Source organism: Lonchura striata, chromosome 5 (genome assembly GCF_050655825.1).
Source record: "Lonchura striata isolate lonStrDom1 chromosome 5, ASM5065582v1, whole genome shotgun sequence".
NCBI classification, from domain to species: domain Eukaryota; kingdom Metazoa; phylum Chordata; class Aves; order Passeriformes; family Estrildidae; genus Lonchura; species Lonchura striata.
The window spans coordinates 25,530,283-25,558,065 of NC_140707.1; the positions used below are offsets into that span (position 1 = coordinate 25,530,283).

The 27,783-nt window shown below is 39.6% G+C and overlaps 2 protein-coding genes across 13 annotated transcripts in view; one reads left to right on the forward strand and one right to left on the reverse strand.

Annotated features, from left to right (window-relative positions):
* Nucleotides 1–27,755, forward strand: part of KCNC1 (potassium voltage-gated channel subfamily C member 1) — a 129,529-nt gene extending 101,774 nt beyond the window's left edge. The window contains exons 3-4 of one of the 8 annotated variants that reach the window (XM_085581460.1): nucleotides 295–483; nucleotides 19,919–27,755. In XM_085581460.1, the coding sequence (XP_085437586.1) occupies nucleotides 295–483; nucleotides 19,919–20,100 (371 nt within the window). In that variant the 3' untranslated portion in view covers nucleotides 20,101–27,755. Of the gene's footprint in view, nucleotides 1–15; nucleotides 274–294; nucleotides 484–2,210; nucleotides 4,328–19,918 lie in introns of those variants that run through there. The other 7 variants (XM_021525632.4, XM_021525630.4, XM_021525633.4 and 4 more) reach the window with 7 other exon arrangements.
* The window catches only part of SERGEF (secretion regulating guanine nucleotide exchange factor), a 141,147-nt gene continuing 124,953 nt past the window's right edge, over nucleotides 11,590–27,783 (reverse strand). For 4 of the 5 annotated variants that reach the window (XM_085581480.1, XM_021525636.4, XM_085581481.1 and 1 more), the window contains one exon: nucleotides 11,590–13,643. In XM_085581480.1, coding sequence (XP_085437606.1) covers nucleotides 13,527–13,643 — 117 coding nt within the window. In that variant the 3' untranslated portion in view covers nucleotides 11,590–13,526. Of the gene's footprint in view, nucleotides 13,644–18,531; nucleotides 18,650–27,783 lie in introns of all 5 variants that reach the window. The other variant, XR_014955961.1, reaches the window with a different exon arrangement.

Consider the following 27,783-nt stretch of genomic DNA (forward strand, 5'->3'; position numbering starts at 1 on the left):
GTCTTCTGCTCGCAGGACTAGGAACCACTGCACGCCCCTTTCTGAAAGGGCCCCTCAGTGCGGACCTACAGGTGGCTGCTGTCACACCTAACGGGATCATCTTTTGTTTCTCCTCCCACTTAACAGACTTTATTTTATTTTGGTGCAGTGCACATGAACGCAGTGTCTAGGACAGATGTGCTACCTTTTAGAGTGTCGCTATAGAAGTCTTTAGCTGTGAACCCTTAATTTGCAGCTGGAACTCTAATAAAAAGTGCATAGTGTTTCAATAGCCTTCTGCTTATATGTTTGAAGATTCGAAACTGAATGGTGAGGTGGCCAAGGCGGCGCTGGCAAACGAAGACTGTCCCCACATAGACCAGGCTATTACGCCTGATGAGGGCCTGCCCTTTACCCGCTCTGGCACTCGGGAGAGATATGGACCCTGCTTCCTCTTATCAACCGGGGAATATCCCTGCCCGCCTGATGGAGGAATAAGAAAGGGTATGTAGCTGGGGCCCTGTAACCATGTAGCTAGCAACCGGTTTAAATAACGAAGAGAAAGTCAACTTAGCTGTAGCACGCAGTAGTGCGCTTGCTGTAGAGATGCACGTTTGGGCTGGAAACCACCACCTGATGTCTGCATTTGGAGTTTCTAACCTATTTCTTTCAGAAAGAAAAGCCTGAGGAGCTGTAACTACCCCATGCAGCTATGCTAGGCAGTCGAGTCTTCCACCCCAACTGGTGCAGGAAGCTTTAGTGGAGGATGCTCTACTATGCTCTTAAATTAGCCCATCCCGTAAGGAAAGACCAATTAATGAATCATAGCGATGAAAGTTTGCCACTTGGAAAGCTCGCAGAGCTTACCAGACTCTGAGGAGCACAGACTTGGAGGTGGCAGACAGAAGAGATAAAACACAAAAGCAAAACATACTCAAGAAAATAAGAAATTATTATTTAGTGACCTTAACAGAGCACTAAAATAAAATATTTGGTTATTCATAGCTGGTTAGTTCAATAGAGAAGGAAAAGCATGAACATCTGTTGGCACGGGTGTCTGAAAATCAGAAAATAATCCATCTAAAATCCTTTCATAAATAAATCATTATTAGTTAGTTTCTCAGACTTCTGACAGGTACAAGTCTCTCAGAAGTAGTTTGCTAATGGTCAGAATAATCAATTTAGCAACAGAAGTAAAATTCCATTAAAAAGCCTTCCCTTCTTAAAAGAGACTGTTTTGCTTAAATAATTTAGTGTGAGGCAACCATACAAACCCAAAATTACATTTGTATGCATCAAAGTTGATAAGGAATGAGAAAATTGGAAAAGAATTCACTCTCTTCAAATCAGTGTTTACCACTGGTGTACTGTATATAGTATAAGATAGAATCAATATTTTAAAACTGCAAAGATTGTATGACATAACCATACACTGAGTATGGAGTATAGAATTCCCATGTGCCATTGTATGATGGGCAATAGTTATAGTAAATGCCAGTTAATAGATAGTGTATGTATTTATAAGTCTAAAGCTTATCATCAACAAAGATATAGTAGGACCACAAGACTTTCATATGAAAGTATATCCTCTAAAATTTACCTTTGTAGCAAAGTGTTTTACTTGATTCTGTATTGGATAAGCATTGGCCGTGTTCATTCAGCCTGGACGAGTTCAGGTGGTTCCAGTGGATCAGGGGAACACTCCAAATGGCACATCCTTTGGGATGGGGAATGTATGGTTTTCACGATGCACTGCAACCTCCTCTCGTTCCTGGATGAAACAGAGGCTGGTTGGCTAAAGAGTAATATACGTCAGCATATTGTTGGCCTGTTTGAAACATGTTGAGAGCATCTTAATTGTTGTTTCAACAGAATTTCATCCATAGTTTGTGCAACTCTCTCTACACTTGCTGAGCTGTTTACGTGCATGCCTGAAAAACAAGGCGGGGAGGGAGGGAGGGAGGGAAATGGAATGCATGCAATTTTGTTTTCTTTCTTTTTCTTTTTTTAATTTTTTTTTTTTTTAATGCTGAGAACAAAGGAGTAGTATCTCTATAGCAACACATTCAATTATATGGATTTTGCTGCCTTGCCCCCCTCCTGCCCCACAAAGATACCACAAATCATTATTTTGCCTGAGGTCACAATGCATGAAGTGGAAGGGAGAGGTATGTGTGAGTGTATGATGGAGACATAAAAAAATCCCTCCCACTGACTCTTCTTTTTTTTAGGGTACAACCATGTTGCTGCCTGTAGGATCAATTACATAACCTGACCATCTTGAGAAATGATGATTTTTTTTTAAAATGTATATATTTTAATTTTTTTCTGTATTCCAACGGCCTTCTGAGTCATGTTGCAAGCGATACTACTCTCGGCATGTCCGTGCATGCAGATGCTATTGAACTGGCTACAATGTTGACCTCATTCTTAGTCCATTCTGTCATTGATCCAATGCTGTACTTTGCATTTTTCTTTTAAATGAAGGTTACGAAATGTCACGGAGCCTTAACAGCATAGCTGGCATAAGTGGAAAAGCGATAGGATTATCCTCAGTGTCTGCGCCCTACAGCTCTCCTAGCCCAGTGAGACGTTCTTGGTCTCCCATCCCATCTATTTTGTAGCATGGATCAGTAGCAGAGAATGGTCTAAAAAGCTTTACTTTCAATTAGCCTATGCGATGTTGCATATAGTCCAGGTGACTAAGTCTGAAGATGCAATGTCTCACAGTAGCACCTGCTGCAAACGGTGTTACTTCTGATGCTTAGGTGACAACACTCCTAAATAGCACTCAGATGACAATAGGCAGGCATTGGCGTAGTACTGGTGGGCCATACGTGCTGCATGGTATCTCTACATAGGATGAAGGGTAGATGCACCAGATGGCTTCCTTCCTGGTGCATCCTGCTAGCATATGCTTATTGTGGCTAATGGTGGATCTACTGGTTCTGTATGGAATGGGTTAGGCGTATAGTCGATGCTGAAACATGCCAACGATGGAAGATTTTGCTTTTCTCAGGATATTTTTGAGCCATAGGAACCCTGCAGGAGTTTGAGCAAACAAGCACAGTAGGATGAAACTTTGCATGGGCACCTATTTTAAGCTGAAAGCAATACTCAGACACACTGTAGAGAGGTCTCAGTCTGGCTGACTGCATGGGAAAAAAAATCCTGTTGAAGAAGAATATGGCTGCCTCTGCATGTAGCTATTTCACCTTTTCCTCCTTCCTTTAACACTAAGATGCCGAGCTTGATGTGAAAAGCGCAGGGAAGAAGCTCAAGTACTGATTGTATTCTTTACATGCAGATCTTTGCAAAGAAAGTCCAGTCATTGCTAAATATATGCCAACAGAGGCAGTCAGAGTGACCTGACAAGGCAAGATGGAGATGAACATTGATGGCTAATAAACATCTCTGTGGAACTGTGCAGGCATAGAAGACCTTCTCATTTGGACAAAGTTAACTCGCTCCATGCAGGTTTTATGGATGATTCTTCGTGGTTCTGGAGTTGTACTAGAGATGCAGGCTTTTTCTACGGCCAAAATGTAACAAAACTGTAGAAGATCTTTTTTTTTTTTTTAAATCTATTTTTTTGTTCCAAAGCATGACTTGCATGAAGACAAAACTGAAAAAAAAAAAAAAAAAACCACGAAAACAAAACAACAAAACAACACACACACAAGAAACACTGCAAATGTATGATTAAGGAGAAAAAAGGAAAAAAAAAAAAAGCAAAGTTATATATTTTCTTTCAAAGCTCTTTACTTTTACATACATTGTTGTAGCGAAAATGTAAAACATTATAAAACTGTACATTTCTTTGCTATGGATCGCTTCTTTTTGTATACAAGATAAAGAGTAATGGTTTTAAAAAGTGCAATCAGGCAGTCATCGGTCATATTGACCACGCCTTCACAGTTCATCACACCGACATGGAAATCAAGAACTTTTAATCCAACTAGAAGTGTATAAAAGTAAGAAAAACTTTTTCCTGTCTGTTTTTGTTGGCATGCTTGTGACACATGGGACCTTCCTTCGGACCTGACAGTAACAGCTGGTTAATTTTCCAGCTCTGGTTATGTTGTATTTTATTGATGTATAGATCCAACGTAAAGACCCTTCATAAATTGTTCATATTAAGTAATCAGTATGAATTTTAAACAAAAGAGGTGTTATTTTAAAACTGGGACTTATAGTACAAAATCAGGAAAATACTCAAGTATAAATGGTCTCAAAGTTTAAGAAACAAGACAACAGCATTGTATGCAATTTAGTACTGAGTAAAATGCATGCACAATGTTATGCAAAACAATTCTAGCATGAAAATAAATTTTGTATCATGGTTTCAGTGCCTGCTGTATAGTGTAAAGGGGAATCCTTTTCTGAAGCAATCAGGGGTTTCCAGAGACTTGCTTCTAAAATCTTGAATAAATACAGTGTTCTCAACAGAAATGTAGGAGAAAAGCTTGGTATTGCTTTGGTTCTACAATGCTAATTTTGGTTAGTAGATAATAAATGAAGCCTGCAAACACTTGATACAACCGATGTCTAAAGAATTCACACCATTAGTAATTTTACAAGGGAAGATTAAAAACCCCTATAATGATCTAGGTATCTTCCTTTTCCCTCCCCAACAATAATAAATGTTTGTCTTTTTAGCTGATTAAATGAATTCAGTTTTTCTTACTTCTTCGGGCCCCGTCCTTCACTTGTCCATCACTGAGCCACACCAGTGCACCTGATCTGAACCTGAAAGAAATCCAGGTGTCCGAGTCACACTTGATTTGCCACACAAAACATGCACCATTAAGAACTGAGAAACACAATGGGATTAAGTTTTATTTTAGATGACAACTATGGACTATGTGCCAACAGCATTCTAGTTGCCTGAGCATTTTTGGTAAAGTACTTCTATAAAGGAAAGATACACACCTTTATCCTCACATGAGGAACTTCAAAAGAGCTGGCAATCTTCTAGGCAAGCTACAGCATCTGCAACTACTGATGGGAATGGAAATGTAAAGGAATAGTATCCCTACAGTCTGGAGGAAATAGAGATTAAACCCAAAAAAAACCCAGAAGAAACACTCTTGGCTCTGGTAAGTGCTAAATTATACACAAAAAAACCCAACTGCAGCTGGACCTTGTCATCACAAAACTCTACTCCAAGAGAAACACAAGGAAGACCTCAAGCTGTACATAATTAGAGAACTCCCTTGTAGTCCTTGATACAGCATTATGTTCTTGATTTCTGCTTTAGTTTCTCCCAAGAACTATTTTTCTCACACTGTTTCTATACTGTAATTCTCAGAAGATAAATTTCTTACCTCCAGAGGTAAGATCCAGATTCATCCAGGATTTGCTTAATGAACAACTTTTCCTCTTATAACGTATTAAAAATCCAGAAATAGATTCATCTGCCCCATTTTTTATTTAACACTGACTCAAGGGCCCAGTGGTAATTCTTCATTACCATAAGGAACACCAACAATTCAGCCCTGTAAATCCCATGTAGGTCTTTACCTTCCACTGCACTTTGCATCTACCTGTGCCTTAGAGAACAACTTTCATTCTGTGCTATTTTTTTACATTCCCCACTTTCGTTTTCATTTATGTTCCCCTCTCGGCTCATTCTGATTTGAGGTAACCAAGTTTTCTGGGTGACTTTTATAGACCCTTCAGAAACAGAACCACGCTTCCCATCCACTGCCCTTCAAAAGATGCTCTATAGCTTAAGATCTGTTTGACCCCACAGTCCCCTTGCACAGCAGTGGCAGCTCTGACAACACAGAGTGAGAGGGAAACACAAGAAGTAGAATATCTCAGAAGCTGTTGCATTGAATCCTAAGGGAAATTTACCACATCATCCCAGCTGCCTTGCAGTTAAGGAGCTTTTTCTCGGGTATCAGTTAAGAAGCTTTTTCTTGGGTATTATGATTAAAACATTAATTCCTTCAAGCCTGCCCCCTCTCTCTCTACAGGAGGTACGTCTTTATTAAAACATTAAGACTATCCATGTGGGTAGATTCTGACTTCGGGCTTCAGTAATGCCACCAGCTACTTCTGAGTTCACACCATGGCAAGTAAGAGCAGAAGTTGGTTTTGCAGTTCAGTTACACTCTGCCTGTTTCCTGCTGTAAAGGGACATTTGTGTTTCCTCCTCTGTAAACTCGGCTTTCAGCAGTGAGTTCCCAGCTCTAAGAACCAGTGCTGGCCCTTCATCTGAACCCACTGGAAATTATTTAGTGCCTTATTACTTGGTAACATTTAAAGCTCAACCACACCTTCTACATACACAGCTTTTCCTCTGACTGCATGAAGGTACTAGTTTTTTCTGGACCAACCTAATGTATCTCCACAATTGCAATTTCAGACAGAAGAAATTTCTGAGAAGAGGTTTCTGCTTTCTCACTCCAATAGAAAAAAAAAAAAAAAAACTAGCTGAAACCACTGTGATAACAGTCAAGTGCAGCAGTCATTAATCTGGATAAAGTGATTTTTCATGTAAATTGCCTCCTCTCTCCTTAAAGTTTCAGGGCCAAAAAAAAAATACATCACTGAAACAAATGTCTGCTAGGACAAATGAGCCGACTGAAATACAGAAGAGAGCAATCAGGGCTAAGGCAAGAGCATTCAAAAAAGAACTGAGCACAGAGCTGCTCACAAAAAAGATATCCTGAAGATATTACCCTGCCAGTTTGCATGTCCCTTTCATAGTTTCAAAACAAGGCAGCCTACTTTTCTGCTTTCCATATAAATCCTGGAAGGAATTTTGCCTCTGAGCTCACACACAAACTCCCTTCACTTCAGGAAAACATGCTCAAATTATGTAGGTTATTTTTAAGTCACTTGCTGACTTGAGTTTGGGCATAAAATACCTGTGTGTTCAGAACCACCAAAACCTCTGCATTTATCTAGGACTATAAGTGTCCAATTTTTCTCCTAGGGAAATACAAGTGTTCATTTGTAATCAATAACAACATTTGAATTCAAATTGCACTGAATGTTCAAAAACAGGTCCAGAACTGCATTTCTTGACTATCTTTATCTGACAAAGCACATGCCATAACAAGATATCTTCCCTGTCTCAGCCTGGCAAAGCTAGGTTTTCAACTCTCAGCATTCCCTTGAACATTTAAAAAACTTCATGTAAGTGCATAGGTCCAAACATCTCCAGGTACCAAGTATTAAAAGCGTGTGCTCCAAGGCTTCCCTCGTTTTTCCTGCTGCTCAAGCTAGAGATTCCTTGGGCAGCAAAAGGCAAAACGTTGCATTTGTGTTAGCTCAGCTGTCACTCTGAGGTACCTGCACTGCCTCTGGACTCCAAGGGCTCAGCAGGGATGACACAGCCTGTGCAGAGGCTGCTGACTGTGAGTCACACCAGCACAACAGCAGACGAGGCTCAGAGCCTGGGAGAGCAGCTCAGCAGGGGCCACGCTTTGCTGGGGTGGTGTCAGTGCAAGTGGGTGCCTGGAGGAAAGGCAGTGCTCAGGAGGTGGGAAAGGAGAAGGACACAGGATGAGTTTGGAAAACGGGTTATGCAAGCAGGAACACTGGAAACAGCAACTAGCAGTGAGTGGGAAAGAAGAGCAAGGAGAGGCTGAAAGAATGGCAGTGAGATTAACTCAAAATAATCCTCAAGAGCCATTAGCCTACAAGGTAGAGCCTTGGCCTGGGACTCAGGAAATGGGAATTTTATTCTTGACTCACGTGTGGACACGCTGGGTTACCTTGGTTGGGCCAGTTTAATTTTTTGTGCCTCAGCTTCTGTTTCTGTGGCATTATGCTCTTTCCATCATGTTCTGATCTCAAAAGAGGAAAAGCCATATTTAAGAAGGAATAGTTATTATAATCCACTCAGAATTAAGGCACCAGAGGTGAGAAGCATCTCTTCATTATTTAAAAGGTGCCATATTTCTCTGTCTGCAGAAGAACACAATGCCCCTCTAGGAATTCCTTTTCTTTTGTACTTTAGAGCAGAAGATTATTATGGAAAATGATTAAGCACCCACACAGTTAAAATGACAGAGTATTTTCATTACTGATTGGCAACTCCTCTGCTGCCCTAATTTAGGTTCCACATGTCTTCATGCATTCAAATCAGTAAAAACAAAAGCTAAACTTACTTGACATTTGCAGCCAAAAACTAAAGTCATGTCAGAACATCAAAAATCTCCCAATTCCTGGCCTTGCTTCTAAATACAAAAGAAAAAAAAATGCAGCCTGCTGCAAAGTGTTCACATATACTTAAAAGAATTATGGTGACCAGCGAGTATTGGAACAATATCGAATTGAAATTCTGAAACTCCACTTACAAAGTCTCGACCCCAAGACCTGAAGACAGAACTCCCCACCAAGGTTGAATAGTATCTGGATAATCAGGTGGTCTACAGGCAAAGCAGCTTGGAAACAGATGAGGAAGCTGGAAATGACCTGAGAGAGAGGCCTGCCAACTCGAGAATTGGACTTACACTCCATCCCTACTAACCTGCAAAGGTACATCTGGAAATGAGATGAAATCCAACATGTCACAAAACAAAAATGCCAGAGAAAATTTTGCAAAATAAATGTCACCCCTGAATTTTCTCATCTTTCAGCCAGCTTTTATTCAGGATTAACTACTTTGTTGTTCTTGTTTCCAATCAAGGTGAAGAATGTGTTCTCCCAATACTCTAAATTTATGCTTCCTCACTCTCCCACAAGGAAACACGTGGTTCATCCAGGCCATGATTCAAATACAGAGACTATTTTTACTGCTGAATATTTTCAGTCATATACTCTATTTTGATGTTTTACAGAGGCACTGATGAGTAAAAACTGCTGCTGCATTAAAAACAGGTGAATGCTGAGACAACTGACTGATGAACCTGAATGAAATGCACAAATAGATCAAAACTGTGCCTGACTTCAGTCCTTTAACATCTACATGGGTTACAAAACAAGGGCTTTACACATTCAGTTCCTCCAAATTAATTTCAAAGGTACACATGATACAGACCTACATCTTCAGATATATTCACCCAGTAGAAGGCCATTTCCATAAGAGCAAAGCATTTAAATTCAATTTATAATTCCTTCTAACATAGAGCAAAACATGCAAGATCAGCATTTACTGGGAGATAAGAACAGCACAAAAGCTAAAGGAAAAGAACAAAGTATGTACTACCTCTTTTTTGCACATGTATCAAAATATTGATATGTAAAAAGTTAAAGTGGCCAATTATCTTTGTGTCAGCTGGAGCTGTCAGCAAATTCCATGAAAGCTACACTTTTCTACTGTGCACATTTTGAACCACAATCAGAACCACACAAGATGATTCTCAACCCCAAGCTGTACCCATTCCAAGCCTTTGGAATTTTAGCTAGTAGTAAATAGCATAAGCAGCTCTCAAATACTGATACAAATTTCTGGAGTCCTTTTCAAGAAAATACCTAGCTAAAAGAAAAAGCCCAAGACTTACCATGCACCATAAAAATATCAAAACTACTCCGAGTGACCAAAGTCTGTCATTGTCTTGGTCTCTAACATGGACAAAGGAACTGGAAGTCCCAAAATTACTTAAACCATGTTTAAATCAGATTCAGAGTTCGTGGAATCAAATGGAAAAAAATAGTAAGTATTTGGTTAAATGCTGGACTAGATCAGAGGCCTGATCAAAATACTTCTGAGTCTGCAAGATGAAGACAGATGTTTTGGCTGAGGAGAACTGGACATTTCAAGATGTGCTGTGAATGAGAAAAGAACCAAACACTCACATTATTATAAATAAATAGTGGAAGAGGGAGAACAATAACATCCACCAAACAGAATAGTTTGTCTCTCATCTCACTCCCACCACACCGGCAGGCTGGAATGCTGTTATGCCACAAGATTATTCAAGTCCTCAGGAGCTGTGTCTTGGCTCTGTCCTCCCCCTCCTTTTCCCTATATTTTAGCTGACTGTATCACGCTCTCTATTGCCATTCATTTAAATGTTTTTCCATGGTCACCTTTCTCTTGTACATTCAAACTGTTCTCCTTGATCAGTGGTCCATCCCCATCTCTAAGTCTCACGACTCAACACATGCCATAAAAAGCACAATCAAATCACTTTCTCCCATCCTCCCCACATTTTCTCTGTGCTCAAAACATGCATCTGAGCAAAAGCTCCTGCCACTCATTCAGAAGTGACCTTTGTGGTGATTGCAGATGGCAACACTATTCAGACACCAAAAGCACTGCCCACATGCAGACAGAGAAGTCAGTGTCATATAAGGAGCAGTGACTGGGAAAACCATCCTCCACCTTTCAAATGAGCACACTGCAAATACACAGCCTGGCACGCTGAGCACAAAAGCATCAAGTAACTCAGAATGCCACTCCAAGTCAAATAACGTCAGTGACCAGCAAGTGGCCCAAACAAATCCCCCAAGAGGCAGAAACTTCTGACACAACACACACATCGTCCCACCAATATTCTTTGAAATGGAACAGGAACGTCTTTGCGCAGGTGCACATGGAGGTTGCACGAGTAACGTCTGCAGATCTCTTAGGACTTAAAACAACACCAAGGCACACAACAGCTTTCTTCTCCTTCTCCCCCTCCACTCAAAGGCCTGAAAATTCTCTGGGCTGAAGGTCAACAGTTCACAACTTGTTCTCCCTCATGAATGTCAACTCACTGGCAGGTTTACTTATCTTCAGGAAAAGGGAGGGAAGAGCAGCTGCACAGACACTTGCTTAACTTGTTCCAGTATCTTTTTGTAAATATATATATATTACAAACTTTATCAGTTTATTTCCAATTGAACCAGAATGCAGAATGCTTATGTAACAGGCTTCTTGCTTTGTTTATCACAGATGACCTGTTAAAGAACTCTATGAACCACAGCACGCTGGGTCTGTATTTTGCCTTGCAGAGACTGACCTTCTCCATGAGGATTATCAACAGGCAACAGTCATAAACTCTTAACATCAGCAAGGGAAGTTGTCTTCTTCCACTTGATTAGGAACTTTTCACTCTGTGTTCCCTTCCTCACAGAGAAAGCTGTAGCTGATTCTGTACAGTGCTTTATCCTGCAAACAAAGCCACTGACATACAAAACAGGGCATTCACTTCTGAAAGAACGAGCAGCAACTTGGTTTTGACATTCAGCCATGTACCTTCTACAATGAATTCTATTCACTCTCTGTACTACAGCAGCACCTAGAAGCCCTGACTGATAACAAAGCACTCACTACGTCAAGAAAAGCCATTACTTCCCAAAGTCTTCAAGCTATATAAGCACAACAAAGGAGAGAAAAATGCAATTCTCACCTTTCAAAGAAGAAGATCAGATGCAGATATGAAACACCATATCAGGACCAGGAACAAACTGACATACTCCTTTCTTTATTCACTTTATCACCCAAATCATTGTGTTCCAAAAGTATGTTCCCATTACAGGCATGAAAAATTGAAAACAATTCAAAATACCCAATTCACATTTATTTGTTATATAATTTGTTGGACTCCTCTGCAATGAACTGCAGTTACATCACACACAGTCACAACATGTCCAGTCCAGTAAACCTCATGTAAGGCACATATTGGCTGTGATTAATCAAGGAACAGACTTATTCAGAAGAGATGATTACTGAAGCAAGAGAACATGTTTATTTGGTACACAGATTTTGCAGAAATCACAAATAGAAACCTCAGACAGGACTGTCAAAGAAAGCACGAGAAACTGTTCAGTGCATATAAAAGAGAAGCTTTGGTATCCAGAAAGTGGCATTGAGAACAGTCAATAAATATCAACTTAGATAATTAAAAGTGTAAGAGGTTACAGCCTGGAACAGTATATTTCCATGAAGAACCACAACTAACACATGGATTTAAAAAAAAAAAAATAATAAAAAAAAATAATTTTACAACGTTAATTCTACATATTTTGTAGAAGACCCATTAGATTATTCTTTTGGTATCTATACTTAAAATCAATGTCATAGTCTGCTCAAGTTTCTCATCTACTGAATAGAAAAATAAAATACTCTTGAAAGAGAAGCTAAGAACTACAACTGCTGTAAAACCAAGGCTGAAGAAACCCATGCAGCCCATATTATCACCTTAATTCTTCTATTTCATGTGTAAGATGATACATCATTAGAAGGTCTTCCTGTCCTATTTCCTAAGAGCCTTTCTCTGAGCATTTTATAATTCTCTAAGGCCTCTTCCTTGGCAAGCCTGCTTTAAAAATTAAACCACTGTTTAGCAACAGTAGGTCTCATTAAAAGGTGCATTTACTACACAGTAGAATTCTCTATAGTTAGAACTTGAAATACGTTAAATACCACAGCAAATGTAAGTACTGTGGGTGGTAAACATCTAGTTTAATGGCATCCACTGTATTTGTGTGGAAAAAAAACAGTTTTATAAATAGCTTCCAAAATTTTGCTACTAATAGGCAAACACATCTCATTTTACATTTTTTCCTTTCTCCCACAAGTGATAGGCCTATGTTCTCTGTCAAACCCCCACCTGGAACAAGTGCTGCGGGCATACTGTGAACAGCAACTCAGCTGGGCTGCAAAACAGAAGTGAGAACTTACCTGAACTTGTCAGGAGCATTCTGGTCAGCCTTTTAGGCTGGAGAACTTGTAAAATCTTTCTGGTTAGATTTTGATGTCTTCCTATTCTAAGGCAGATGGAACACAAGAGCTACTTTGGATTAATCTGTCCTCAACAGCTACAATGGACTTCTGCCCTTTGATAGGAACCTTTTGATTGATTCTAAGAGCTCTTAGAAGTTTTCCTTCCCTAAGCAGTAGCTTCAGAAACTTCAGCTTTGGTTTGGAAGTTAATGATAACTTATGCAGGTCTGCATCCCTGCAAATCTATAATGAACTGATGAACATAATCGATGAAAAACACTGCTCCTTTCACAGTTTAATCAAGACAAAGCTAGTTCAAAAGAGCCTCATTTTGCCCTTTTGCCAGCCTTCTAAATTATATTGCTTCTTTTCTTTTAATCCTAATATTCTGCTTAAAAAGTGTGTATGCATCTAGTTATGTTCACTGGCATGTCTTTGTGACACAATTTTCTGAGCTGCTGGGAGCTCACAACCGCAGTAAAAGTTGGCAGGTGCAACATTTCATGATGTTAACAAAACCACCAATCTCAGACCATTTCTTCAGACTGAATTTACACACCAGGAAGACATTAAGCAGTCAGTTTCTTCCTCAAAGACTTCTCAGAAGAACAAGAAAATGTAAATCTGTCTTCAGTTGCATTGCATCAAGGTAGAATGTCTGTAATTCCATCTGTGGCTAAGAAAGTCAATTCCTGTGGCAAGAACCCAGGAAAAAATTTTTAAACTATTACAGCTTTTTATGCATAGTGGTCCTTTGGGATTTAGGAAAAATACCTGCAGTTTCCAACTATTGTGTTAATTATGGGCAGTTTCCCCTCTAGTGCCTTTGAGCTACACAATCCAAAGGTGTCCATCCACATCCATGATGTCATGATTCCAGGGGTCTAGTGAGGAGTTTGACAGAGGGCCATGGAGTGTCCTGCCCCACATCCAATTAAGATCTGTTTTGCACAGCCAAGAGCTTTGACTGCTTTTGGTACACAAATGTTTGCTTCTGTGCCATCACCACACATCCCGTGTTCATTCCATCCCCAAGAGAAGCACTGGCCACCTGAAAGAGAGGACAGAAAATACAGAATAAACACCACAGAAACGCAACAGCTTTGCTTAGTTTTGAGGATTTGCCAAGTAATTTTCTGCTTAGGTTCTAAGAAATTCTGCTAAGGTGGGAAAAATATTCTGGTTTTCTTGAAAATGTAAATAAACCCAAATGACTGATTCTCCATCCTGTTCCATATTGTTAGCAACAGAAGAGAGATCAAAATAACAAAGACACTTGAAAATCACTTAGTGAATGTTCTGTATTTATGCAGAGCCCACAGAAATCTCTCTGCATCTTAAGAGCCCTCCCTGAAATTATATAGAACCCCCATCTTTCAAGTTTCCCCTAGTAAGCAGAAGTATGATAAATCAAGAGCAGTGACTTTATTCATTCACAGCACGATCTGCAGGATTGGGAAACACAGAGCCACAGTTTAGCCACATGCATTTCATTCCTAGCTTCAAATTCACATCACCCTTTTATTTTAAATACAAGTCTTCAACAGCCTTCCCTACTCTTAATCATCCTACCTCTTCTGCTTGCTTTGACATCCTTTCACTGCTTTTAGTTTTCTTATTTCCCCTCATTATTATTTATTTTTGTAGTATCTACTCTTTCATATCCCAAATAATAATTCATGTATTATTATTACCCCATAGTACACTTTATTGAAGCACATGCAGATTTTGTTCTATAAATGGCTGACATAATAAAAAATCCACCAAAACCTCCTTATTCTGAACTACAAGTGCTATTTCTTCCCTATTTTCTATTCTTTATTTGGCTGCCAGAGACTGTGTCTATGACTTTCTGTACTAAAAAAGAAAGCCATCCTGCCATATAATCATGTTTGTGATGCCATTGTTATTTTTGAAAAGCAGCAGGTAATAACAGCAGGAAGTAGCATTCTGGATTCCAAATAATGAGAAGAAAAGTGCCAAAATTCACAGACTCTAATCCCAGTCACAATTTTACTTTTCAAAATTCAGAAACAAATTATTGCAAAGCTAGCAAGACCATCTTCCCTGCAAATCCTGTAACATTTCACTGTTATCTGCTCTCTTTATATCATTAGTATATTGATGTTCTCCTCTTGTGCAATGAAGTGTAAACATTACTGAGGCCAGATGTAACTAAGCAATGACATTTCATTTCCCTGACAATCTTTAAGGCAATGGAACACAACAAAGCACCACCAGAACATCCCAGTAGCCAAGGCACATCTCAGGTGACATACAAGTTCTGTCCCTCTTATCTCAGGAGGCACCAGATGTTCTCATGTTTGTGTATGTGCAATATTGACAGCCCAACCTACATCCCAAATGCACTCACATGTGCTGCCAAAAAGTGCCAAAATCTGAGTGGGCAACATATTCCATTTACACATCAACAAAGTGTCCTACAGGTTAATGGGATTTTGCTTTTTGGTAAGGTTCCAGGAAAAAATGTTACTGTAAATAGTAAAAAGCAGAAAAAAAGACACCTCAAGCCCATACTAGAGACATATCTCAGACTAATCATTCAAGGAAGCTGCACCTAAGAAAATACTTTTTTTGGCACAGTTAATATGTGAACCCTGCAGAATGAGCCAAGCTTGCAAATGTAATTGAAAGAGAATGCAACATGTCCTAACTTTAATAAGATCACTGTGGTAACTTTTTGTGACTAGACACCAGCAATTACTACAACAATTGACATGCTTCTATGAAGACTCAATACATGTGTTTAAAGGGTTTCTTGTTTTTTTCATCCTGTCCCATCAGGACAAGAGAGAGGAAACCAGGTCACTTTGTATTACAAACTGCTCAGTGGAATATTATTGGTATAATAAATAGTCAAAGAAACAGTGCATTAGGACATTAACTTTTCAAACTGATAAATATATCCAGTGAAACACCTTTTGAAAAAACATAATAAAAAAATTTACAAGCTAGGAACCCCCCAGACAAGAACATCTTCTCTAAAATAATGATCTTTTCCAGCCTTTACTGCTCCAAGCATGTTGAAAGGCCACCAAAATAGATTTTTCTACATGATTCCAGGGATCTCTAAGTTTACCAAATGGGACAAGAGTGAAAATTGACCAAAAAAAAAAAAAAAAAGAACCAAAAAACAACACCAAAAATTAAAAAATTAAGTAGGATTTATGAATGGTCTTACACAAAAATGTCTTGTACATCCATGGAGAGCTGGCAGAAATCTGAAGAGATGAACAGGCAGCTGACAGAAATGGAATGACAGGCCACAAAAATGTTTCTCATCACCACGAAAGCCAAAAGGCAGAGAATTTTTGCTGTGCAAATGGAAGGTGTAACTGTACCACATCTGTCTGTAGAAGATTCAGTGAAAGATTTATATATAGAAATAGCCAAATGCTTGACTCTTATGTCAGAGAAAGCAGAATTTTCAGAAAACACACCAAGTCTATATTTTGGACAGTAATATATTAACAAAACTTGGAGGAGGGCTGGGCAAAAGGAGCCTGGTGAAAGTGGCCAGGAAGGAACAAGCAGCTATGTGAATCACTGCCACAAATGCCAAAGCCAGTGAAGATCGAAGGTAATGAAGCATCTGTTTCACAAATGACATGAAAGGAATATCTGCAGAGTTAAAGGCAAACCCTAAGAAGAACTAATGGCTAGCCCCTAGACAAAGGACATAATTTAATGATTTCTTCCCCTTCCCACATCCCCTTCCTTTTTCTTTTCTTTTTTTTTTTTTGCTTCTTTTCTTTCTGATTGCTTCTATTCCCAGTTTATTGCTAATAAAATCACAGAACCAGCAGCCCTAGTTGCCTTCACAAGAAAATTCAGTTTCTACGTCTGTGCCAGACCTTCCCAGCTTGGAAGAGCATTAAAATGATGTGTACTAGCACAGCTACAAATTGCTTCTAACAAAATTTAGACCAAGCACTGTAGCATGTTCTCCAACCAAAGGATGTGTGTTTGGTGAAGTGAGGGAAGGTTACTCTATGTTACTGGTTAAGTGAAACCACATATAATGTTGCATTTACTTCTCTCTTTTAAAACATACGTACTCAAAGTACAAATTAAACCCACAGAATATGGCAGCACAGCAGAATCCCAAGGGAATTTCAGTTGCATTCACAGTCACACTAATCAATGTTTAGAGTAATCCTGCAGGATTTTTCCCAAAACATTAAATATACAAGACAGAGGGACAACAAAAGTCTTAACAAATCTGTTTTGGTCAAACAACACAAGAAGGGGCTACTGCTCCCCTTCAGTCTGCAATAATCATCCAGGCTTTTCTCAAGGTAACTGAAGTGACAACAGCAATCTAGAGGTTCATTAAACTGGAGAAAAGTATTCCTAGGTAAAATAAAGCTGCATCAGATTGGAGAGAATTCTGGAGAAAGAAGAGAATTTAGAGTTGTGCCTTATTACTGAGTGGAATCCTCAGATGGAAGAATCAAAGCTAGCAAATAAGGTGCTCTGGGTGAGATTCACTGTGTTTAACTTTAGCCACCTAAAAAACCAAACAACTTAGCTACAGATCATTATCCTCTGTATTTCTCAAAAGCCAATGGAGATATCTGCATCTCTCCAGCAGAGTGAGAGTTTCATCTCATCCAAACACTGATGTGAAAATCAAGTCAGTCTCACTTCAGTGATGGTAAAAGGAGACCAGGATCCCCTGTTCTAGCCTTGGCATATCAGTTTTATGCAGCTGAAGACACATTATATTAAATCACATCTTCACAACTGGTCTGAAGGCAAAGCAAAGCAAACTGGAAACAAGGAAGCTGCAAATTATCACTGCAGCCTAGCTTCAGGGTACAGTCTGCTCCTACAGCAGCCTGTGCCCTGGAGGCTTATCACTGAAATCTTTAAAAGTCCCTCTTTTCTGTTTCTCCTCTCCCATCCTTTACACCAGCAAACAAGCAGACGTTGGCTGTAAATACAAGCCAAGTATAATGAAGGCAAGTTATTCAAGAGAGAGTTTTACATTTTAGGGAAATGTTAAAATGTTTTAGTACATCTCTATTATATTAGTTCTGCGCTCTTAGCAATACTCCCCTGTATTTCAAACGATTACATCTTTTTTACCTTAAATTAGTGCTACTCTACCCTTTTGTTACAAAGTTACAGTAGGCAAGAGATCAACTCAGAACAAGTCACAAGTCTTTAAACAGCATCAAGGCTGGACCACAAACAAAATTCAGGTGTCTCAGCCACTTTCCCTTGATTATTTGAAAGCCTTCAAAACCTCACAAGGAGCAATAGAACACTACACAGAGGAGATTTAGACTAAACTTCTCCCAGGGAGTTGCAAAGCACAAATTACTGTTTTCCTGTTTTTTTCAGGCCATTTGGTGGTTCAGGGTGTCACATAAAATAAAAGGCAATAAGCACCCCTTTAAGCTTTTGTATTTTTAATAGCCACAATTCTGCCATTAGTGAAAAAGATCTGCAATTTTTAATTGTAAGAAACAGGACTGATATAAATTGCTTTCTGCAGAAAAACATGGAACTGTATTGGTACTTAAAAGGGAAGTCTAAACATTGTGCAAACTCTCATTAAAGGCAAAGCTTGGTAAATGGAAAGTATGATGGCATCATCTCAATACACAGCTGTACCTCCAAAACTAGGAAAGAACCATGAGAATCACATTCAGTTTTTATTATGGAGCCACATTTTCAAGGCACAAGCTGTCATGTGCTCCAGGCAGCCCATCCAATTGCTGTTGAACCCTCAGAAATGAGTGTCTGGCTTTCAAGGGAGTAAGCTGGATAAAAATCAGACACAGTGCAGTGCTAACACAATATACAGGTAAGAAACACCATACATTTTTGATATTAAGTACAAAGCCATGGTGCTAAAGGCATGCCGATTTCAAAGTTAGCCTCCAGTCCTGCCCTCACTCCACCTTTACCTCATTAGTAGCTCTCCTCAGGCAGTGAACCTAAACCACTCAGTCCCCTCAGCAGTGGTTTTACACAAGCAAAAAGTGAGCTGACTTCAGGTCATGTGTCTGTGGTTCATCCTGGCACCTGCAAAGAACAACTTTCAATGTCCTCAAACAATTCATCACAGCAAATGCACAAAGCCTGCACTATGTGGACATCTCTAAACTAATATATTATGTGAACTATTATTTTTTCCCAGCAGAAGCTCTGTTTTGTTATAAGACCTTCTCTCTGGCTAGGTTTGTATCTTGTGTAATACAGCAGGGACCTCAAACTGGGTCATGGCCTCAAGGCCAATTGTCAGAATATCCAATTACAATCCATAACCACCTACTGAAGAAAGTCAGAAAATCAAACTAGTAGGAGCTTAGGCATGTGCAGTATTGCAAAATGCAGCAATAAGGCTGCACACATCTCCTTTGCAATTAAATTTCACTTGGGAAAGTCTAATTTGTAGTTTGTACTTTGATATCAGTGTCTATCCCACAAACAGAAAACAGAAGAGCAGTACAGAGCACATCTAATCTTTTCTGTTTCATTTCCACAGCATATAAGTAGCCAAGAATTACAAAATGGGAAGGGGAAGGAATCATGTTTATGATCATTTCCAAGGGCAATGTAGCACATCTGCCACAGCCTGAAAACAGTCTGTGGAGAAGGAGCCCCACATCCAGCAATGCTGAGAAGTGGGGAAAAACACAGTAAGCTGCCACTTAGCAAAAAAAGCCGTAGCATATCCATGCAAGCATGTTGTGCATTTTCCCGTGCACTGTTTTTAGCATCATGCAAATAACTGAGCCCACCCCTAGAGGAAGTACTATCTTGCCAAATTACAATGACAATAGAAATTTCATTCTGTTCTCACAGGGCACTTCAAAGCAGGAGCTGAATGGCTCACTGCACAAATTATTATGTATCTATTTGAAAGAATCACTCCACATTACATCAAATAAACAGTTTAGGTTACCACTCAGTCTAGTTTATGATAGAATTTATTTTTTCCTTCTTAGTTATGCATACTCATTTTGAACCAAAAGGAGGAAGAAATTCACAAAACTATATCCTAGGATTTAAAAACAACAGACTTGCAACTACAGATTTCTTGGGCTGCTGCACCCATGTATTTTTTGTGGTGGAACTGAAGCCCTGTAGGATGGAAATGGCTGCATTGCTCTGTGTAGGTAGCAAGGACAGAAGTCTACTGCAAGAATTATCTGTTCACATTTCTGTTTCCATGGGGAAACATGAATGGTATTAAAAACATGAATGGTATTAACTATATCTAAAGCTCACAGGTGCTGCACCAAGTTTTTGTTTTGGTTTTACTCAAACTTGTCAATTCCTTCCCAACAGGAAAGCATCTCCAGCTCAACACAGAACAAAACCTGGGCTCACGACTTTGTGCAAGACTGAACGTAACTGGTCCACTGACAATACATGAGGATTATATCATACACGAAGCAGCTGCAGTGCAGAGAGGATTAAGCATTAAAGATGCTTTTTTCTACACCTGTAGAAGACAAGAAAATCTTTGAATTTTGGTCACTTAAGTACAAGACAGAAACACCTGACAGAAATTAATTAATGGAGATATTTGTCCTGAAGCTCTGACCGTGGCATTAATGTCTGTCCCATCAGGATATCAGACATGGCAGAAAGTGACATTCATTCAGAACTTACATCCCTGCCTCTCACAGTGACAGGCATTCAATGTGTCACAGTGCTTAAACTTTGTATGACCAGAACTAGACAATCACTGAGACTGAAGTCTCATGACCCTCTGTACTATGTGAGACAGAACATGCAGAAAATACCTTTTACCTAGGGCTTAGTAAGAGGTCATCCACGCAAGGCAGGATGTCAGAGCTCATCTAGAAGAGCGCGAGTCATCCAAGTGTCCCACGGGACCACATGGTGCCATGGCCATTTGTGCCTGTGAATTCTGGGTAGTAAAGCATTACCACTTCAAATTTGCACACACTTCAAACTGACATAAGTGATGACACAAAGAAAAGGAGGGGACAGTTGTGACTCATCTGACCTACATTACCTCCAAGACCTAAAACTGAAGGGCATCTTCAGCACAGGCCTAGGAAAAGTCACAGATGAACACAGAAGAATCTGAGAACCCCCTCAAACTGCATTCCAGTCCTACATGTAGCTTTCACAGCACTAAGCAAATCAAAGAGCAGGAGAAATGACAGCCAGCAGGATGAGCAGGTGTATGCAGGTGAAATGGTGCTTCTTCCTACTTTGCTGGCTGATGTCAAAAACCAGAGACCCCACTGGGCTCTCAGGAATTCTCTCATCAAGGAAGAACAGCTAGGTTGGAAAAGGATATTTTGGAAGTGCTTTGGTGCTTAATATACGTCATACAGCAACCCTTTGTAGAACACTGGTCTGTTTACAAGCATGAGCTTTAAGGCAATCCCACAGACCAGGCTACAGATGACTGTCAGTCCCTGGCATCTTATAAAAAATACTTAAGATATAACAAAAGCTGAAGAGATAGTCCATAAGGTTACATTTACCTACAATTTCTTCTCTTCTGACAGCAATTCTCTTCCTCTGAAGGGCTGTTTGCACTGAACAAAAGCAAGTGTTCTGGGATTTATCTCTGAAGGTGTCCTTTTCTACAGAACACAATTCTCCAACTCAGAACCAAGAATTGAAATGTGTAAACCTTCCACATGGACATCTTATGTAAAATAGCTTTGTGTTTAAATGGGCTTTAGTTTGAACTTCTCCCCTTTCATTTTCCCTTAGCAATTTGCAAGGCTGCATTTTGGTCAATTTTCAAGACACACGATATGAATGTGCATTACTGTTGAGTGAAGTCTAAAAAAGCTGCTTGTTGATATTAAACAAGTGAGGGCTTTTTTTTGCCCCCCCATGCTTAACAAGCGATCTGAGATCAATTCCAGCAGTCATAAGCTAAAGAGTTAGAAGTGCAAAGAGAAAAATCAAGGAAACAAGTGGTGACTGAGTTGCTAAGTTTCCATCTTACTGATTGAATGGTAGACTTTCTCACTGCTACGCAAACATCGCCACAGAACAAAAGTAGCTGCAGTTCAGCAGTGATGATAGTAGGATGCCTTATTTTGCAAAGTTTCAAGTTGTGATCTTGGTGTATCACAATGGCTCAGATGGTGGCACCCCTACAAGTGTCACGGTGCAGTTGCAACAGCGAAAGTCTGTAGTACTGTGTACTGTGAGAGCTTTAAAATATGTAGCTCAATAAAAGCTATAGCATAGCTGTAGTCAGAGAGAGTTCAGGATGAACTAACCCTCCTTTCTGGGCAGAATTTGTGGATTACAAGTTTCCTCTGTGCTGCAACTGTTGTACTTGAGTTAACCCACTTGTATCTGGTTCAACTGTGCCTACTCGCACTGTACTGCAGTGCAAGTGCACATCTAATAAAACTCCTGTGGGTCACGTGCCTTGTCTTGTCTGTCTGCCTCAGTCTGTGCCTGTTGGTACAGGGACTCATACTCATCACTGTGTGGGGGTCTGAATGGGGTAACTCTACACCTACTCAGATACAACAAGGGTTGGGTCATTTGAGCATCTAGAAGAAGATTAAAAAGTGGTAACGGCCTCACATTCACATTGATGCCATTTGCAGCCACCACTGCCCTCTGTCTCATAGAACATGGTTCTGCGAAATAACAGGCCTCCTTTCAAAGAAAAAAACAGAGCTATGACAGAAGATGAAGCCAAACAATAAAAAAGCAACAGAAAAAAGAATTCCCACAACTCAGACTTCAAACACAAACCATAGAGAGGTTTACAGCAAGCGTGCACACCAAAGGCAAGTCAGGTTTTCTCAGAAGGGCTGATGAAACACAATGCTCTTACCCAAGGTTGGCTGTGTATTGCTGAGCTGGTGTTAACTTCCAGTGGCAAGTGAAACTGTTGAATACTGAAGAAAAACACCACAACAAAACCCCAAACAAACTGAAAAGTATTAACACCACAAACTGAAAAGTATTAACACCACAAACTGAAAAGTATTATCACCACAAACTGCACCTCAGTCCCATCCACACAGCTAAGCCATTAGTCTGATATCTGCCAAGCAGGACCAAGTGGTCCAGCTCTTCCTATTTCTTAAGGGCTAGGAAAAGATCAGGAATTTCAATCATATCACCCTGTCAAGAAACTTATGCAAAGTAATGAGCCAAATAATGTGTACCAGATGGAATACACAAATTTTCTCCACAGGTAAGCAATAGCTAGGGAGACCAGGATTATAGGAATAACAACTCTATCCTTTTAACTGTACTTTTAAAAAGCAGGAGTTCACTAAGGGTCATATTTCACTAAGAGCTCTGGAAAAAGTAAGCAAATGGTCAATACTAGCTATGAAAGAAAGAGGGGGAGAAAAGGCTTTGCCAGCTATAATTAAAAACAAGTATTACCATTAAGAATTTAAAATGGTCAGGAAAATAGTCAAGGCAGACAGGCTCAAAAGGAAAGTGCCTGTTAGGCAGGATTGGATCTGCTTCTCCAATCATCATTTCAAAATCATACATGACTGTTGAGTCAGGTCTGGGAGAATTGTTTGCTGATATTAAGCAAAGGAAGAGTTCTACCATCAATATGTGTTAAAACCAAAGGCGAGTTTGCTTAGATAGAAACAGGTTTTGACATTACTTCTGGTGCAGAACAGAGGTTCTGGGCAAGTTTAGCTTGCAAACTTTTACCTTTTATTATCTGTATGGACAAATTTTACTCTATTCTCCATTACTTTTATTCACTGAACTATTCAATTACAAACCCATTATTCTTGTTGGAAAAAACAATGCTGTTAAATTTCAATACCAAGCTGGCAAAATACAAGCACTTCAAGTAACACATGGCTAAACAGACCCCAGCCATGAGTGGCACAGAGCAGATTACGGGTGTGCAAACACACCTTTTACACATTCAGGCCAGGTAGCCAGAAAATAACCTTGCTGTAGCCCAGCTTCTTCACATTTCTACCTTCACCCTCCTCTGTGGGTCAGATACCCAAACGTTCACCCTTCACATCCTTTGTACCTAATCTTCCCTAGAAGTGCACGAGGCAAGGAGACAAACACTGGCAGAATGTGGGGTGCCACTGGGTGCCAAGTGACACCACTGTAGTTGCTCTGATTAGGAAAGGCAAACAACATTCCTTACACATAACGTTCAAGGTACATTTTGGGGACACCTCACCACTGTGCCTCCATCAGTAGAAAATGCACCTAAATTCTGAATTGGAGGTAGCTCCTTAAGTAGAGGGAATATATCAAGTCAGTCCTTGGAAGAAAGGCAAGCACAAAACAGTGTCCTGAGATGAAAAATTTCTGCCATCAATGCTGTAGGATTGTAACTTCTGAAAGTTTCTGCTCTGCTACATTTTTTGGTTGCTGGCAAATTAGCTATACTGAAAACAGCATTCACACATCAGGTGCAGGGATCCAAGGCTGGAAAGTAAAATCTGTCTTTGGCACAACAACAAGGAGAACAGCTGATGGGCAGAGGGATTCAGAGGCGCCATGCCAGCTCCAGAAGGTTGGAGACCAGAATGGACAATGCAAGCTGTGTCCCTGAGATGCTGTTCAGCACTTTCCCATCTGATCCTCTGCATAACCTCAGGGAGAAGAAGAAACTAGCTGGACTGAAGACAGGAATATCTGACACTATTTTGGAAGGACTGTATGTGCCAGAGATCTGGAAAAACAAAGTATTCTTCAGAATACAAAAAGATAAACAAAACAGATACTTCTATCTCTGAAATAATATTTGACCAAATTAAGAATTCAGGAGGTTCTCCTGACTTTGGAGGAAACAAACACTGGAAATGTGAGGTCTCCATACATTGTGGCCTAACTGCTCTTTCCTGTGTCCATGCAGAAAGCCAGTTTATTCCATTTTATATTAGGCACTAGACTAATTACACAGCAGGAGCAGATATAGAAGGCAGCCTAGAAAGAAAGTGAGACAGAAAAGGATTAGGTAGATTTTAAAGCCACATTTGGCTCTATAACAAATATTTATCATTACTCACAAAGAAAAAGCAGTACTGTGAAAACCTTTAAAGTGATAGATAATAATACTGAAAAAATAGTGTAAAGGACCAAAATCCAATCAAACCCAAATTTCTGGTAAAACAGAAAGCTTCAGTATGCAGCAAGAAAAGCAACTGATGACAGGCTTGTGTGTCCACAGAACTGTGTATATAGCATCCAAACAAATGAACACTTTACAAAGTAGTTCTCACTAACTTGCAGCAGGAATGTGAGAGAAGCTAAATTTATTCTTTACACTGCTGGAAAACAGAACAACTAAATATGAAGATGACAAGACCAGACAATATTGAGATGTTTTCTTAAATCACTTTGAAATGTTTTTTTCTCTGGTTTTGTAATAACTTAAGGCCTGCTGAACACCAATCATGAAAAGAATCCTCGTGCAGTACAGCTAAGAGATCCTTACTTTTCAGGCTCACTTACTGAAAGAACTGTAGTTCTTTTCATGGGTGAACCAAAATGCAATTCTCATGATTCTGGAAAATGAACTCCATCTCAGTGAGACCCAATATATGGAGGTTTCTTAAATCTATTCAGGAATAGATGAAGCAAGAATAAGAATTTTAAGCATCCAATCAGCCTAGTAGAAGTGATTCATGTTCCAAATTAATCTAAAGATTTTTAAATGCTTGGATTCCCTAAATCAGAGCCTTTTCATTTCTTTCAATATTTTTTTTTCTTGCGGGGAGAGGGAGGAGGCACCATCAGCATTTTAAAGTTCTCTGTAATAACTACTGACACAGGAAGATTAAAAATAAAGAACACAATCTTCACTTTAAAATACTACAAAGTATACAAGAACCATCCAGGTCAAAGTATTTCAAGATGACCACAGCTATCCATGTGTCTTTTCTTTTTTGCCCAAAAGACCAGATATTAAAAAGGTTTACAACATGAGTGGCAATATTGCACTTAATATTTGTGTTTGCAAAATATTTCTATGTATACATATGGACATGTATTCCACATATAACTAGGGATGTTTGCTTCACAGATTTCATGCTTTCAGAGCTTGCATTGATAGTGACAACATGATTTGTAGCACAACATGATTTCTGTCTCAGCACATTTCCCTCTGCAGAAGTTCACTGGTGTTTTGGAGTACCTGAGTTTCTGTAAGTGGGATCCAACTTGCCTAAGCCCAAAACATCCATGGTTTATTGTACCTGTGCATGCACACAGCCATCCTTCACAGAGGAATCTAAATCATCACATACTCCAGTGACAAACAGGCTGTTTTAGAGTTTCAGGGTTCATCTCACCCAAAGCAAATATCTGAAGCCAAAAGAATCCTTCTACCACCACTCTTTTACCTATCTCTCCCTCTCCACTGCCTACAGATCTCTGACTAGCTCAGGCAGAGTTTAAAGTTAAAGCAGACAGACCTTACCCAGATGCCCAGCCCAACCTGCTTTACAAACCTGCTCTCAGCAGACATCAAGCTTTCTGAAAAACAAGATGCTTCCCAGGCAAAATCAGAAACCCACTGAGATTTCAACTGTCCCCCAAATCCTTAAACAATTTTGAACATACTTATGTAACCTGATCGTCCAAAATGCCATCTATGCACAGAAAACTGAATGCTGTGCACCTAACAAAACCTTCTATAGCAAGATGGTGAGCTCTGCATTAGGAGCCCCTTCAGCAAGCACTGAGCTGTGTCTTCTTAGTTTTACTGCATCTTTGATAACTACTTCATTCAAATATACACCAAAAGGACTTCCCATGCTTTTTCAGCTACCTGATGGATTGTTACCAATTTCTGCATGAGAATGCCTATTATTATGGAGGAAACACATTACAATGGAGTAACTTCTTAAGAAATAGGAATTATTCTCATGTTTAAGCAGTAGCTGTTGCTTTGAACAGTTTAAATCACTGAGTTGAAATATGGTTTGAATACTCTCGGTTGCTCTGATTTTCAACACCTTCTCTCCTAGCCAGCGTGTCTTGCTGAAAGGTTGCTCATAGAACTGTTTACTTTCCAGCATGAAAGGTCATCTTTTTCAGAAATTGCTTAGGAAATCTTTCTAATTAATTAGTCTTCAGTTCCCAAAGCACTTTATTGAATTTTTTTTTTTTAATTAGTTGTTGTGGGTTTTTTGGCTTAGTTGGGGTTTTATTTGTTTTAAAAAGCTCCCAAAGCTCTCTCACGCAGAAATATTTCTTGCTCTCTCTGCAAGAGATGCTTTTTGGATGTTTTTGCTACTGAGAAATTTTTTTGGCTCTCCAGGGGACAATTAAACAATGACAACATTGTATTCAGCCCAAAGCATAATTCTATTTTTGAAGGTTTCATTTGTCTAACATGATACTGACCACAACTTTCCTTCTGCGAGGCAATGTAATTCAAGTTCAGCCACATGTCAGTGTGCACCGGCTCGACCCAAGTCCCAGGAGGTGCAAAAACTACTTAGCTAGCAATGTGATTAGGTAACCAGTTCTCCTTCAGGCTGACTACATGGATGGATTCAAAGCTGCTTCTCCAACTGGCAATCAGCAAAGGTCTTAACAGGATTTAAGAAGCAAAGGCAACCCTTGATGGGAAAGGCAAAGTGGACCAATTGCTTATCCTTGAAATGGAAAAAGAAACCATGAGGAAAAAAGTTTGAGCGCAACTGAAAGCAAAACCCTGAGTCATGACTAATTCCTTCATCTCCAGCTATCTGTTTCTGACACTCTGTTGCTTTTAGCCATGTGACTCCAAACTTTCTCATTATAGAGGGAGAATTACCCTGCACAAAGCAGAACTATAATCCTCCTTCCTGAGCTCTGAAGGGCTCTGGTCAGTCCTTCCCTCTGACAAATGGCAGAAACCATCACAAAAAGCAGCAGACAGCAGGGGACTAAACCTCTGAGTGCAGCATTACTGGCTAAGGGTTACTCACTGACTGTGCTCTTTCTACATTTTCCCACCTCATTTTAACTACTTTAGGTTGTTATCTCTTTAGGCCAAGGGTCTACTGCATGGTGTCACCTCACCTTGAGGCCATGGGTGCTGTGTAATGGAAATAAATAATGAAAAAGCTCTAAAAATCTCTACTGTATTTAATCATCCACAGGTTTAGGTTCACGGTGCTCTGTAAATCTGGAACTTGAGAAAAGAAACAAATAAAAACTCTGAAGTGAAGGTCTTATTTGGTTCACCTGTGTATTTA